The sequence below is a fragment of the Panthera onca genome, chromosome B2 (genome assembly GCF_046562875.1).
Source record: "Panthera onca isolate mPanOnc1 chromosome B2, mPanOnc1 haplotype 2, whole genome shotgun sequence".
Taxonomy (NCBI): domain Eukaryota; kingdom Metazoa; phylum Chordata; class Mammalia; order Carnivora; family Felidae; genus Panthera; species Panthera onca.
The window spans coordinates 74,675,641-74,691,707 of NC_138343.1; the positions used below are offsets into that span (position 1 = coordinate 74,675,641).

General features: G+C 38.1%; 1 protein-coding gene, 1 long non-coding RNA gene and 1 pseudogene across 2 annotated transcripts in view; 1 reads left to right on the forward strand and 2 right to left on the reverse strand.

The window, feature by feature from the left end:
* Positions 1 to 10,151, reverse strand: part of ME1 (malic enzyme 1) — a 190,553-nt gene extending 180,402 nt beyond the window's left edge. Inside the window, exon 1 of the mRNA XM_060616066.3 lies at positions 9,731 to 10,151. Coding sequence (XP_060472049.3) covers positions 9,731 to 9,808 — 78 coding nt within the window. The 5' untranslated portion in view covers positions 9,809 to 10,151. The remainder of the gene's footprint in view (positions 1 to 9,730) is intronic.
* Positions 9,276 to 11,349, forward strand: LOC144616397 (uncharacterized). The gene is made up of 2 exons (XR_013555679.2): positions 9,276 to 9,739; positions 10,469 to 11,349. It is a non-coding gene; the product is annotated as an uncharacterized LOC144616397 (long non-coding RNA).
* Positions 11,350 to 14,778: 3,429 nt separating this feature from the next.
* Positions 14,779 to 15,517, reverse strand: LOC132667969 (acyl-protein thioesterase 1 pseudogene; annotated as a pseudogene).
* Between the last annotated feature and the right edge of the window lie 550 nt (positions 15,518 to 16,067).

Sequence of the window (16,067 nt, forward strand, 5' to 3'; positions counted from 1 at the left end):
ACCAGCCTATAAAAAGATACTGTCAAAAAGTCAAAGATAAAATGGAATAAAATATTCAAACAGGAAAGGGAGAAATAAAGAGATGAAAAACAGAGGGAATAAACACCTAATAATAAAATAGTAGACAGAAATCCAAACATATCAATAATTCCATTAAGTGTAAATGGTCTAAACACAGAAATTAAAAGAGATATATTACCAGAAAATGGCAAGAGCTACAAGCAAAATTAATTAGATCATTACAATCTCTCACCTACATGTTCCTATGAAGATTGGGAAATGTCAGTCTTAACCTCTTTGTATGTCACCATTTCCAGCTCTTCTTTTTGACTTCTATCATTGGATCTTTCAAACCAGTAATGTTTCTGTGTTATTTATTAAGCTTTAATTCTCAAAGGGAAGTTATAATAATACTCTTTTCCATTTTCCCAATTTCTCAAGTGAATTTTCTCATTATCTGGCAAAACAATTTCTTTAGAAATTTGAGGAATTCGTATATGGAAACGGTTTATTACCTTTGGTGTGTCCTGCACTGAGAGAAATATGTTAAAGTCTGCTAGTATTAGTGTTTATTCCTCTCTGCATGTTCTGTAGGGTCTTTTTTATGAGGGTGACTGCTGTGTTATTTGATGCATAGATATTCCTTACTTTTTTAACTTTATTCAAAATTGTACTTTTCAGAATTATAAAGAGTCTTTTGTCTCACTTAATGCTTTTTGATATAGACTCTACACTGTCTGACGTCAGGTATAACCCTGATTTCCTGCTGGTTGCATTTTCCAACGTCTTTATTTTTAGTCTTTCCATAGCATTTTGTTTTCAATGTATCTCTTATCTATAGCATAGTTTGCTTCTGCTTTGTGGAACAATCCGAAAACAATTCTATTAATAGAGGAGTTATTCTCATTTATATTTACTGACACTGATGAGGGATAGAAGCAGAAAATTTTCACCTTTAGCCCAGAAGGCTGATCTATGGCATCCATAATTCTGATAAGGATTAAATACATGCTGGTTACTACATTCTTAAAAGGTCTCATGACTGCCTGGCTATCTCACCAATAGTTAATATTGAACTGAATGATAGGCACCAGATAAATCTTGTGAAACTAGTTTTACAAGCAGAAATTCGAAGAAGACCTTTATGATCTAGTACTTCCTGCACATCCCCTATCCCTTGAGTACTAAGCATATAACCACCGGCTTCATACAGCAATAGTGCAGCTCTTTCTGTCCATGGGTCCTGTCCCCATGCTACTCAAATAAACTTACTAAGATGCACCATAAAACATCTCAAAAATTATTTCTTGACCATTGCATTCAACAACCCTGCAATATAACCAATATATTTCCTTTCAATTCTGTCTTTATTATATTATAATCTCTACATGTAAAAATTAACTATAATTTTGAATAAGTAAAAATTTTAAAGGCTTACAAAAATACTCATTAACCAAGTCGCAGTTTCTTCCTGGCTCTGAGCACTTGAGTAAGGACTTATATTTTGGCCAACTAACCAAGACTTGCCACTATTAGTAACCATAACATTCTCATCATTTCAAGATTGTTTCAAAAGATACCTCAATTTGGACATGTAGACAGAAAAACACAAGGGGGCTTGACCAGTACTGCCAAGGCAAACTAGAGCCCCATATGTGCAACACTAACACACAGAAAAGAAAGTTACTTTCTAATAACTTCCCAGGTATGTGAATGCACTACTTAAAGAAGTCATAAAGCAAAATTTTCTTAAACTATGGGTTGTGACTCACATTTCTTAAAAACTGAAATATGATAAGTACTACTAGTGTGCACTAAACACAGCAAAATATTGTATTATGACATTTTGTTTCCATTACAATATGTATTAGTTTGCTAAGGCTGCCATAACAAAGTACCAGACTAAGTAACTAAAACAACAGAAATTTATTTTCTCACAGTTCTGAAGGCTGTTAAGTCCAAGATCAAGATGCTGGTAGGGTTGCTTACATTCTGAGACTTTTCTCATTGACTTCTCTCTTTGTATTCACATGGTCTTTCCTTTTCTTATAAGGCTATCAGCCATATTGAATTAAGGTCCACCCTAAAGACCTGATTTTAACTTAATTACCTCTTTAAAGGTATTAACTCCAAATGCAATTGCATTCTGAGACAGTGGATAAATCAATACATGACTCTTGGTAGGGCACAATTCAGCCTACAACATTATGCTTATACATGTATTATATATGTGTACTGTGTCACAATCAAAAAAGTTTTAAAATATCTTAGAAGACTCTGAATAGATAATTCAAATGTATTAAATATATTCTAAGCTTAAGGGGCCTAGCCTTAATACTGTCATGGAGTCAGGACTCCTTCAGTCTCCAGATTTCTAGGTCTTCATGAAGTAGTTTAGAATTTAACTGCTCCAGGGATCCTGATAATGCAATTATGAACATTCAGATGAACATGTAAATACTTTTGCTGATATTCTTACTCAACATTACCTGATAAAAAAAATAAACTTAGTGCTTTAGATCTAGGGTTTATTAGTATAAAGCTCTAACAGTTATATTTCCATGTGTTTGAGACTATTACTCATTTTTTTTAATGTTTATTTATTTTTGAGAGAGACAGAGACAGAATGTGAGTGGGTTAGGGGCAGAGAGAGAGGGAGACACAGAATCCAAAGCAGACTCCAGGCTCTGAACTGTCAACACAGAGCCTGACGTGGGGCTTCAACTCACAAGCTATGACATCATGACCTAAGCCAAAATGGGAGGCTTAATCAACTGAGCCACCCAGGTGCCCCAAGACTATTATTCATTATTATATTGACTTCCCAAGCTACCCGGACCAAACTATAGAAACTTAAAGCCATACTGTCTCTCCCCTCTGTTTAAACTCAAAGGCCTCAAGTATCTAACAGTTTAGTTGATGGCTAACTTAGATATATTTTTAAGGCCTGAGGGAAATGCTGAGGCTTTAAATTCTCTAAATTCACTTAAGACAACAATAATCCTTTGTTTTAAAATGTACTACTTTATATACATAAAGCTAAAAACAGGTAAAAATTAACATATAAGCCATAAGATATTTTAAATATCATTTTAAGAATACAAACATCCACATTTTACATTTAGGTCCCATGTCTAAGAAAATTTCCTAAACATTTAGGTTGGAAACATTTCCAAATTTGTTCTAACTGTAATGTATTTCATGATTTATTCCGGATCTATATACTGTCCAAGTTGGTTGAGTTGGTTCAATAACATAATGAAGTAACAAATCAATCAGTCTTAAGTCTATCACAGTATTTGGTCACGTCAGTTTTGAAAACCATTGGAAATAGTCAAATATTTGTTTTGTCAGAGTAACAGACTATTTCCAAAGCCAGACTCAAGTAAAGGCTGGTTTCACACCACTGGAACTTGTAAATTTCCTGTCTCTGCAATTCACTCTCTCTTCTCCCAATAACTTTAATGATCAAAGCATACCTCTACCTTTCTCTAACAAGCTATGTTCCTTCATACTTCCAACCCTTCACATGCTTTGAACAGAGTCCTGAGAAGCAAAGAGCTTTCCTTTTTCTTTGTCTTCACAAATATATATTTTAACCTATACCTGGCATTCTGTGAAAGTGTATGAAAGACTGCAAAGGTCATGTGATGTCAGTCAAGCTCAGTTATATGAATTTGAGGGTAAAACATAAATGTCTCTCCCATAAAGAGAAGATACGTTTTTGGTTTTACTATAAAATAAAGAAGGAACATAATCTTGTCATAGAAAATTCAAGGGAAGAGGATTAGTACACTAAAAGGAGAATCCTTTATAATTGCTCCAGCTATGAGCTCGGACTTTCTATACAAAAGTACTATATTAATATTAGGATGTACTAAAAAAACCTACTGTTTTTGAATGTATAATTTAGAAAAAATTAATATTCACTATCTCAAATCTTTTCAATATGTGATTGAAGAGGCAAGACAGAAATCACATTACAACAGAAATCTAAGTGCACTCACAAGAATCTTATTCGTTGCAATATTCTCTCAACCACAACATTATCTAGTATATACTGGGCCCTGAACAAATATTTTCTACATAAAAAAATAATAAATGAATGAAATTATCACTTTATTTTATAAGGATAGTAACTGAAATTAGTTAAGAAAAGCTCACTTAAAATCTCATAGCTGCTAAATGGAAGAATTGGGGCTTTCGCTTTCTAAATACAATGCCTTAGAATGTTCATTCCATTACATTACATTTCTCATACTTGCCCAAAAGCTAGAAGGAAATTATAACACAAAAACAAAACTTCTTAGACTTTCTTCAGTATATTCTTATACTCCATATCACCAGTCTCAAAAGTCCTCAGGTCAAACTCCTCTTTCTCCTCTTTCTACTCATTTGAGTGTATTTGTTTTTGCGCTCCCCTACACTACCACCGTTGTTTCAAGTGCAGCAAGGTATCAGCTGTGGAGGCATATGGCTATCCACCCACAATACAATAGCATTTGTATCAGTGGGATTCCACTTTAAATAATACATCAGTTTCCCATACTGCTGAGGCAACTTCAGAGAACTGTTATAGATAAAAATTTCTGAATGATTTGTCGTGGTATAATTTACACTGAAGAAAAAGAGGAGGTTCAATGTATCTTTTCTTCATAACCATGAGACTTATTTGTCTCTTTTCTCTACAACACATCCAACTAGGTCTTGACATGCCAGGACACAAACATCTACAAATGCACTTGCCCAGAAGCTCACTTTTTAGATAGAAAAGTTAATGATGCTGACCGAAACTGACTTTCATACATCACTATCTTAAACTGGATTAAAATGCCTAAAATATTAAAAAGTGGTATCTTTTGGAGATTTACAGGTCATGTACATGATTTAATCTTAAAGACATAGAAACCATGTAAGCACAATTATGGCAGAACTAGCAATTAGTGTTTTCTACCATTGCTAGAGGAATGGTATAAAGTGAACTAATAAATTTAGAAATGAAAAATAAGTGATTTTGTGTGTAGAATTTTACTTTTGAAGAGTTATTTATGAAACATTAGTCACATGAAAATTCCTGAGAAAAAAATTTGAAATACAACTCATCAAAACCAGAAGGCATCCTTGAAAATCATAAACATTAAACATTAAATTAGAAAAGTGCACATAACACAAAGACAAGCACCTCAAAAATAGTTTGGGCTGTGTAGAGAAAGATACTGAATCTCAGAAGCATGAGGCAGAAGTACTTTCCCAAATACTATGATGAAATACTACCTGGAGTGATGTAATTTGAGTAAAAGCAAAAAGTGAGAATCATACATTATTACCAATGAAGACAGATCGTAATTTCTCTTAAGTTTTCACAAGGTTTTATTTTTTTAATTTGGATCATATCTACTGTTAACCTTGAGTTTACCAAGACTAATCACCCCTTTAAGGTTATCTAGCAAGCAATTAAAACTTCATGGATGGTCAGGCTTAAACCAAATTCCAACTATTCTCCTATATTCCATTATACATTGTATAATGTATAGGCAACTGAGCTTTAGACTTAAATGCAAATTTACTTTCAAAAAACTATAATAAAAAGGATATAAATGTCAAAATAATGCTCAAACGACCACTCTAAAAGCTTCTTGCTTTATAGGAAAGAATATCCAATGGAATAATGACAGTGTCTTCAGCAAAAGGTGCTGGGAAAACTGGAGAGCGACATGCAGAAAAATGAACCTGGACCACTTTCTTATACCATACACAAAAATAAACTCAAAATGGATGAAAGACCTGAACGCAAGACAGGGAGCCATCAAAAGCCTAGAGGAAAAGCAGGCAAAAGCCTCTTTGACCTCGACCGCAGCAACTTCTTACTGAACACATCTCCGCAGGCAAGGGAAACAAAAGCAAAAATGAACTATTGGGACCTCATCAAAATAAAAAGCTTCTGCACAGTGAAGGAAACTAAAAGGTAACCGAAAGAATGGAAGAAGATATTTGCAAAGGACCTATCAGATAAAGGGTTAGTATCTAAAATCTATAAAGAACTTATCAAATTCAACACCCAAAACACAAATAATCCAGTGAAGAAATGGGCAAAAGACATGAATAGACACTTCTCCAAAGAAGACATCCAGATGGCCAACCGACACATGAAAAAATGCTCAACATCACTCATCATCGGGGAAATACAAATCAAAACCACAATGAGATACCCTTACACCTGTCAGAATGGCTAACATTAACAACTCCGGCAACAACAGATGTTGGCAAGGATGTGGAGAAAGAGGATCTCTTTTGCACTGCTGGTGGGAATGCAAACTGGTGCAGCCACTCTGGAAGACAGTATGAAGTTCCACCAAAAATAAAAAATAGAACTACGCTATGACCCAGCAATTGCACTGCTAGGTATTTATCCAAGGAATACAGGTATGCTGTTTCGAAGGGGCACATGCACCCCAATGTTTATAGCAGCAGTATCAACAATAGCCAAAGTATGGAAAGAGCCCAAATGTCCATCAATGGATGAATGGATAAAGAAGGTGTGGTATATATATACAATGAGGTATTATTTGGCAATCAAAAAGAATGAAATCTTGCCATTTGCAACTACGTGAATGGAACTAGAGGTATTATGCTAAACGAATTTGGTCAGAGAAAGACAAAAATCATATGACTTCACTCCTGTGAGGACTTTAAGACACAGAACAGATGAACATAAGGGAAGGGAAGCAAAAATAATATAAGAACAGGGAGGGGGACAAAACGTAAGAGACTCTTAAATATAGAGAACAAACAGAAGGTTGCTGGAGAGATTGTGGGAGGGGGGGATGAGCTAAATGGGTAAGGGGCATTAAGGAATCTATTCCTGAAATCATTGTCGCATTATATGCTAACTAACTTGGATGTAAATTAATAAATAAATAAATCATAAAAAAATAAAAATAAAAGCTTCTTGATTTAAAAGCTGAGTACTGTTTAAAAGACAAAAGAAATAAAAACATGGTTCATTCATTTATGAAATAGACATTTATTTAAAGCCCACTGGGCAAAATTCTGTACTAAGTATGAATCCTGCCCTATGACAATCAAAATAAAAAAAAAAAAAAAATACAATGCAGTGAATACAACATGACATGGTACATTTGAATAATTTGAATACACAAATGTTAATGATAATAGGACTAAGAGAATTAGGAACATCTTCCCTAGAGAGATTATTAAATCAATTAATGCCATTTTAATTGTACGAAATTACACATAGACAAAAAGGAGAGTATTAAGAGATCCAGCAAACATATTTCAAGTGGAAGACTAAATTGGGCGACTAATGAGATCAATTTGAAGAAGACTGACAAGACTGATTTTATATTCAACATTATAGGAACTATTATAAATACTTGGATGACAGAAGAAGAACATGAAGAAAACACTAACTGATGTACGTATTGCTCTCATATCTACATGTAGGACAGACTATAATCTGAAAATAAAACCGGTAAAAATCGTTGCAGTTACCCAAAAGCTGCGGTGATAAAGGTCTGTGTGAATGTGGCTGAAGAAGTCTTCATGCAGCCAGATGACAGGCTGGAGTGTTAAAGGGCAAGATCTACTAGCCTAGGTTATCACAAAAATCAATAAGAATTCCCAAGCTACCAGAAAACTTTAAAGCCCAGAGGTCTTCAGTGCAGGGCAGATCAGAACATCCCACAGCCATGGTTTCAATGGTAAGGATACTCTGCTACTTCCATTAGGCAACACACAACTGTCTTAGAACTGAGTAAGAAAAAGTAAAGCTTATTCCATTAATCACCCCAGAGTTGGTGAACTAGATTTTTTTTTAATGTTTATTTATTTTTGAAATAGAGAGAGTCAGAGCATGAGCCAGGGGAGTGGCAGAGAGAGAGGGAGACACAGAATCTGAAGCAGGCTCCAGCTGGAAGCTGTCAGCACAGAGCCTGATGTGGGGCTCAAACTCATGAACTTGTGAGATCCTGACCTGAGCCAAGGTCGGACTCTTAACCAACTGAGCCACCTAGGCGCCCCAATGAACTAGATTTTATATCCAATTTGATACTATGCAGACAATAAAGTTCAATCACAAATTCAAAAATGTGTTCTTAACACATTATGCTGCACCTTTCAACTTGGTGGAAGATCTTTGTGATATTATTGTTAAGTAGGAGTTAATCTTTATTGGTAAATAGAAGCCAAAAAGATTCTAAGTAAAGGCATAATAATTACTCTTGCTCAGTGATTGCCTATGCCATCTACCCACTCCAAACACTCATTCTTGCCCATGACTTCAGGGAAATTCAAACAGGTTATACTACTTATGTGGTCCTTCTTAAGTAACAACACATTATTTGGTCATAAATTACAGCAAGCAGATACACATGAAAGTAACAAATTATTTTATAACATCAGATTTTACCTTTGTTCTACTGAAAATAGGCCCCAACATGCAGACTAATAAAAAGAAAAATCTAGCAAATAAATTCATTTTGAAGAAAAAAATAAGTAGGAACTATTTAAAATTTCATGATGCTTTATGACCCCAAATACTAAACAACCATGTATTTTTTAAAAGTTACCTGTCACCACAAAAATCAAAAAGAACTCACACTAGCTATAGTTTATTAAATAGAAGAAATCACAAATCTTCAAGCCATTAATAACGATCCACAAATCACCAGCAACATGACCAGAAGGTTAAGAGTGGGGTCCAGTTCCTAATGAAAAAGAGTATCTACTAAAGAGACAACCAAAATGACTAAACAGATCTCTGTTGACTGATGGCATTTCCCATATCCTAAATAAGGAAATGTCAAAATCACAACTAGACACACACACACACACACACACACACACACACACTCACACACACACAAAACAATCTAGAGAGAAATTTAGCTATAAAGTGTGACTGCTTAGTATCTAGATAAGCAAAATTATAAATCAGGTATTTTTCATTTGAGAAAAATATTAGGTGTTCACTCGACATTACCAGTGAAGAAAAATGAAATGTTAGCGAGATCTGGAAAAGGGTCTGTAATTTACAGGGGATTCTTGTTTTCATAAGAGGTCTTTAAAAAAATGTTTTTAATTTCCATAAGGCCAGATTCAAAAACATAGGACTAGCTTTACCCACAGCCCCAGGTCTAGGACAGGGATTTTGTACCAGGCCATGCAAAGTGTCCAAGGCAGAAGCCACCCACCACGCATTCCCAGCCTCCTAATCGTGTCGCTCCAGAAACCAAGAGGCCTTGACTTCTAGCTTGTTAATGTGATCTGAGGCTCTGGGAACTCATTTCTGTCCAGGATGGACCAGTAGGGCCACTTCTCTCCGAGCAGCGTCCAAGAATTGCCACACTGGGTGAAACCAGTAAGTAGGTGGCACATACAGGCTGAGCTGGCAGCCAACCTATCTTCACAGAAACAGTTCAAGCACTTAGCCTGATACTACTTTCTTCGCCTTGGCTCCTGGAGAAGCCGAAAAGTAAACAAGTTACATCTCCTCCGGTCCCAAAAAGGGATGCCGAGGTGCACCAGCACCGCGCGCCCATCACACTGCTGGGCACACAGCCTACTGGGTGGCCCCTCCATTCCGCCCGCAACGAGAGCCGCGTCCGGTGAGAGCGGACACAGGGGTGAGGCCGCGTTGGGGGAAACCCCCGGAGGGCCGGTCCCAGACCGAAGGCGACCACTGGGCCGCCAGGTGGGCCGGAGGACTCACCTTGTTGAGGTGGGGGTCCCGCGTCAAGGCGTAGCCGCGCTGGTGGGTGTGGCGGCGGCGGGGGGCTGCGGGCTCCATGGCTGGCGTGCGGGTGGGCGGCGGGGTCGGGCGGCGGCGCGCGGCGCGCGGCGCAGGCGGCGATGCTGCTGAGACGCCGGCGCTGAGTGCGGCGGCCGCGGCGGCCCCGCTGGGAAAGAGCCGGCAGCCGGGGGCGGGCGTGGGTGGCGAGAGGGGGTGGACGCGGCGGGAGGAGCCCGCGAGAAGCCGGTGTCCCCAGCCGGGCAGCCTGCGAGAATCGCTGAGTCATGGCAGGAGATCAGCCGAGCCGGCGAGTGAGGAGGAGGAGGAAGAGCGAGGCTCTCGCGGCTCCCAAGGGGCGGCGGCCGCAGGAGCCGCTCCTTTACATGCACTGGGCCCCACTCACCACTGGGTTGATGATCACAAGTGTCCTAGCCCGTGTCTGCGTGGGGCGTGCCTCCGTTGTGCACGGAATGCTTTTACCCCCGAGACCCATGCGAGTAGCAAGGTCACGTTCCCCCCGCCCGCCCCGGGGGCTTTGCGGGTACCGTAGCCCCTGGGCCCTCAGCGGGAACCGCAAGGATACCCGGGAAATGCGAAATGGGGAGGTTCAGGCGGAAAACAGCGGCTGTAGGACCGAGGGATGGGAGCACTCAGGAAATGGACCAAGGGGCTGTTTGCAGAAGACCTCGACTGAGACTCTCTCTCTCTTCCCATTAGGCGCTTCGAAGCTCTCTATCCAGGGTCCCGATGCCGGCCACGCCCAGGAGCCAGACAGAACTAACCTTGACCCAGAAAGCAGAGGCCTGAGTAGAACTGGGAGGAAGTGTGGGCCTGTGGAGCTCTAGATTATACATGGGAATTTTACCTTAATATAATTGCAAGCCAACGTGTGTTACACTGCAGATGGTTATGGCCCACTGAACAGTCACATTTATCTTGTATATAATTTCGTGAGAGTTCTAGAAGCCAGGATGTTTATGAACCTCTTTGAATTCATATTCAAAGATTGGATAACTCAATCTTCAAGGGCTTCAGTTTCTACTTTGGTGAAAGGAGAGGGTCAGAATAAATGATCTTCCAGCACTGGAATTCTGTTGTTATTGTTATTTCTACTTGAAGTTTCCAGGAATGGAGGAGCAGTCAGATCAAAGCCAAAAGGGGTGTGTGATACACAAAAACCATGAAAGATGTCGGTGCCCCAGTTTCTTTTCCAGGTAAGCAGGATCAATAGTTTCTACCTGATTCATTTCTAACTAATGGTAGTACAAAAGACAGCATTAGGGATTGATTATGGGTTGATTTTGTATATCCATAAACTAGACACACATCCAATAATTTCTTACGTTACCTTATCAGAAAGATTGTTATAGTAATTGTTTTTTAGCTATGCTTATATCCAGAAGCTTCTTGGGCCTATTCTTTGAATTACCTAGAATCAGTTGTTTTAACGGAGAACATTTTATTAATTGGGAACATTTTACTGGCATCATAGAGTTCTTTAAAAAAAAAAACTCCTTGCATTTAAATAACAGTTCTCACTGTGAATGCTACAATCCATAAATAATTAACCCTAACTACAATACCTGAGAAGAAGGTATACTTTACAAAACTCACTCCCAGGGAGTTAACTGAGACATGTCACAATTAGAGTACTTTATCAGAAACAGAAACAGTTTAATAACAGGCCTCGGAAGCCAACTTAGATGCTGAAGAAACAAAAATGTCAGTACAACTGAACCTTGTTATTATGCCCCTCTTATAGAAGTTTAGCCTGTCTATTCCTGTTTCTGTGATGTATTACATACTGATAGGAAAGCTGACATAAATATAGAGAGGAGCCCAAAGTATATGGGCTCAACCCCCAAGCCCTCATTAAAGGGAGTACAAGATCCTGGCAGTGCAGGTAAAGAGAAGTAAACATATGGGAGATGTGAATTTAAGAGAAATAGTTCAGTCATCTTGAATGATAACAGTAGGAGGCCTAAGTGGGGGAGTCACTTTGTATATTCATGTGCAGTTCCAAGAGTACTGGAAGGAACTCTTTTTCCATGTAAATGTTATCCAGAACATTAAATTTCAGTCCTGTTTGTTTGTAAAGTTAGGTTTTAATATAAAAACAAAATCTCAGGAAACAGAAAAAAAAACAACTTATTTTAATTTTCCTTGTAAGAAACTACAGTTGTGCAATCTGCACATAATTGGTAATGTTAAAAATGGTTATGATTCACAAACTAAGGGATTAGAACCTGTAAATTTCTGTTGCACAGGTGAGTATACTATCAAATAAAAATCAAATTTTTCTTGCCAAATTTAATGCACAATGAACTCTAGTCATTAAAATCATTAAAATATGATTATAGTATTCTGATTTAATGTCATTGAGATGAAGTACAGAAAACTTAGGAAATATCTAATGGTACATAGAGCATTTCAAGTGTTTTACTTTCATAGTAAACTTAAAAGTACATAAATTTCCCAGAAGGAGGGATTAGTCTATATCATCGGTGTATATTTGCAAAACATTTCAACAGTACAACACTAGAACTTTCAAAATGGGACATTGGAAATGTTTTACTTTCATGAGAAAAAAATATCATCTAATTTTTTTTAATGTTTATTTATTTTTGAGAGACAGACACGAGCAGGAGAAGGGCAGAGAGAGGGAGACAGAATCCAAAGCAGGCTCCAGGCTCTGAGCTGTCAGCACAGAGCCTGGCATAGGGCTCAAACTCAGATCATGACCTGAGCCGAAGTCAGATGCTTAACTGACTGAGCCACCCAGGCACCCTGAGAAAAAATACCATCTAAATCAAAGATGTAGCTATATGATATGAGTAAGTAATCCTTATTTCTTTATACAAAAAGCATGTTACTACTATGTAAAATAAGTTCTGATTTTTTAGTTGAATATCTCAACATGCCTGATTCTTGGTGTGTTTCTGCATGAAGGAAAGGCCTTTGATCTTTTGGGGTTTTTAGAATTCAGTGTTCAGTGTATTAGGAAGGAGAAAGTCCACCAGAGTAAGTGACCCTAAAAATTCAGAATTTAATGTAGCAGCTGCATCCTTGGGATATCCAGCCCTAGGACTGTGAAGCATACAACTGGAATGAGTGCTAGTGTGGAGGAGGCTAAGCTCTCCTACCTTAGGTTTTCAGCTGGGACTCTTTAACAAGAGGACATTAAGAAAAGAAAAAGTTTATTAATGCTTGCAGTGCACATCACACGGAAGAAACTTGAAACAAAGAGTAACTCAAAACAGCTTCTTAAAACCACTGTCTATATAGCATCTTCAACAAAGACCAATACATTTGTAGAGAAATGATAGCACAAAGGAAAACAGTTTTAGGCTTCCAAGGGTGGCAAACTGGAAGGGTAAATATATGGGAAGAAACTTAACAGTAAGGTTTGTTGCCAATTCCTCTTCTCAAAGATTCAAATTTTGGGGTGACATATCCTGGTTTCCTTCATTAGGTTTTATACCTGGCTCTAAGGAATCCCTGATGAACAAAAAACTCAAAGTTATTGGTATTTAAGTATCCTGGTTATAGGTGAAATGAGTGCATGAGCCATTTCATTAGAATGTTTTAGGGACGCCTGGGTGGCTCAGTCAGTTAAGCATCAGACTATGGCTCAGGTCAGGATCTCACAATTCATGCATAGGGCTCTGTGCTGATAGCCTGGAGCCTGGATCCTGCTTCGGATTCTGTCTCCCTCGCTCTCTGCCCCTCCCCCACTTGCATGCAAGTGTTCTCTCTCTCTCTCTCTCTCTCTCTCTCTCTCAAATATAAACATTAAGGAAAAGAAAATAACTGGGGCACCTGGGTGGCTCAGTCAGTTAAGCGTCTGACTGTGGCTCAGGTCATGATCTCACAGTCTGTCCTCGAGTTTGAGCCCTACGTCAGGCTCTGTGCTGACAGCTCAAGAACCTGGAGGCTACTTCAGATTCTGTGTCTCCCTCTCTTTTTTAAAAAGAAAGAAAGAAAGAAAAATAATGTTTTAAAGAGATGTGCCCATATTCTATTCTTTAAGCAAAAGTTTGTGCAAAAGCCCCATCCTCTAAAGGATTCTACAGAATGCCTGGAGCTCTATAGAGTTGTGTTGTTGTTGTTGTTGTTGTTGTTGTTTTTCCCCCTGAAGAAAGCAATGTTACTCTTTAACAGTCAAAAGCATTATTCCTATTAGGGATAATGTAATACCACCTCATTCTTACTGTGTATTACAATCATTCATATGGATATAAATATAAAAATACAGACACTGCATGGTGACTAATTTTGGAATAAATCCATAGATTCAGTCACAGCATGTATAAATCATTTATATCTTAACTGCTTACTTATACCTGAACAAATTTTCATTAAGCATATTATTAATTTTCTAATTATATAATCTGGTTGCAGTATTTTATTTTGCTGAAGCACATTTGAAAAAGAAGTCAGCTCCTTCACCTATTTTAATACTAGTATATTCTGGATCTTGTTATGCAGTGCATGTATAGAAACTTAAAAGAGCATATATTTCCCACAAGGAGACATTTAGTCTCTATCATTGGTGTGTATTTACCAAACATTTTAACGCTACAAACATTAGCAGTTTCAAGATGGGGCACCTGAAAAGGTTTCTACTCTGCTACAATGATACAGGTGTAACTTTACACAAGACATCTTAGTAATGTTAAATCAACTGCAGGTAAGAGTTGTGAAAACCAATAAAGAAGCTAAGTTAAAATGGAGTCTGGAGGCAATGAAGGGATAGTTCTCAGGATCACTCCTGGCAATTTACTTAGCATACCTCAGGGAGAAGAAGGATGATTCTCCTTGCCCAGCAACAACCTACTCAATGAGAAGCCCTCACTCTCCCTCAAATTCTCCCTCTCCTCCAATGAACTCTTGTTCAAAGCAGCCCCTCCCCACTCCCTTCTTTCCTCTATACAAGGAAACTCTTTTTCCTTCCTTCTTGGGACTTGCCTATGGTTTGCCATGATTGCAGTCCTAACTTGCAATTCCTCTGCTATTCCTAAATAAATTCATTTTTGCTGGATAAATAACTGGCTGGTTTTTTTCTTTAATTTTTTTAATGGATGTTTTGTTTTTAAGGTTGACAGGGTTTTATCAATGAATTGCTTCATATCCATCATTTCCTGGTGACATGAACTGTGCATCATGCCTTCCTAGGTTTTTAAGGTTACATTGGTTGGATTTACCGATGTTTTTAGCTTTTGACAATAAGAGAACCAACCATTATTAGAAACCAAAGGGTGGTAATCTCCATGGCACTAAGAATAGAAATATCTGTTAGCCTCTGCTAGGACTCCGTGGAATGGAAGCACACAGGGGAAGTGAGTACAGTGATGTCTGCCAGCTCCTGCTGTGTGGTAGAGCAGTATATAAAAGACAAAGCTCTGTCCTGAGAAAAGCCTCCCCAAATAACAACATTAAAAGGAATACCTTTCTTCACCTCTGCTCCATCAAGGGCTTTACATTTATGCTATCCAATTCCAGGTTCATCCTGTAAATCTGGTAAGAGCCCAGTAACGTTAAACAAGGCATAGCCATATTCACAGTTAATGTGACAGGCATAACTGGCACACGTGGGTAAATATATTTGATACGTGAACTTCTGATACCTGCAAAGTCTTCTGCCCACCCATGCTCAGTATCTCCATGGTGAGAAGGGGTGCAGACATCGATGGTACTGCCATGTGAGAAGCAGGAACGAAAGTGGCGCCTGTGAGCTGCATCCCCTCTAGAAGGCACAAGTATCATGGGTCTACACCAGTAGTTTTCAATCTTTATCCCATATTAGAATCATCTGGAGAGCTTTAAAAAACACTCTTGCCTAGGCCAAGAGTTCTTGATTTAATTGGTCTCAGTTGTAACTTTAGCACCAGGACTTTTTGCCCCAAGCTCCCCAGATGATTCTAATTCGCAAAGTTGAGAACCACTGGTCTAAAATAATGGTTCTCAAATTTTTGCATGCATCACAGTCAGTTGGAGGGTTTGTTAAAATAAAGAACCTTTTGATTCAATAAATCTGAGGTGAGGTTTATAACGTGTTTTTCTAACAAGTCCTAAGTGATGCTGATGCTGATGGTCAAGAGAACACATTTGAGAACCACTAGTCTAGAGCAATGCTATCTAACAGAAATATAATGTGAGCCACATACATAATTTAAAATTTTGCAGGGAGCCACATTTTTTTAAAGTAAAAAGAAACAGGTAAAATATATTTTAAAAATATATTTTATTTTACCTATTATATCCAAAATATTATGTCAATATGTTATCAAAATAAAAATTATTAATGAGATGTTTT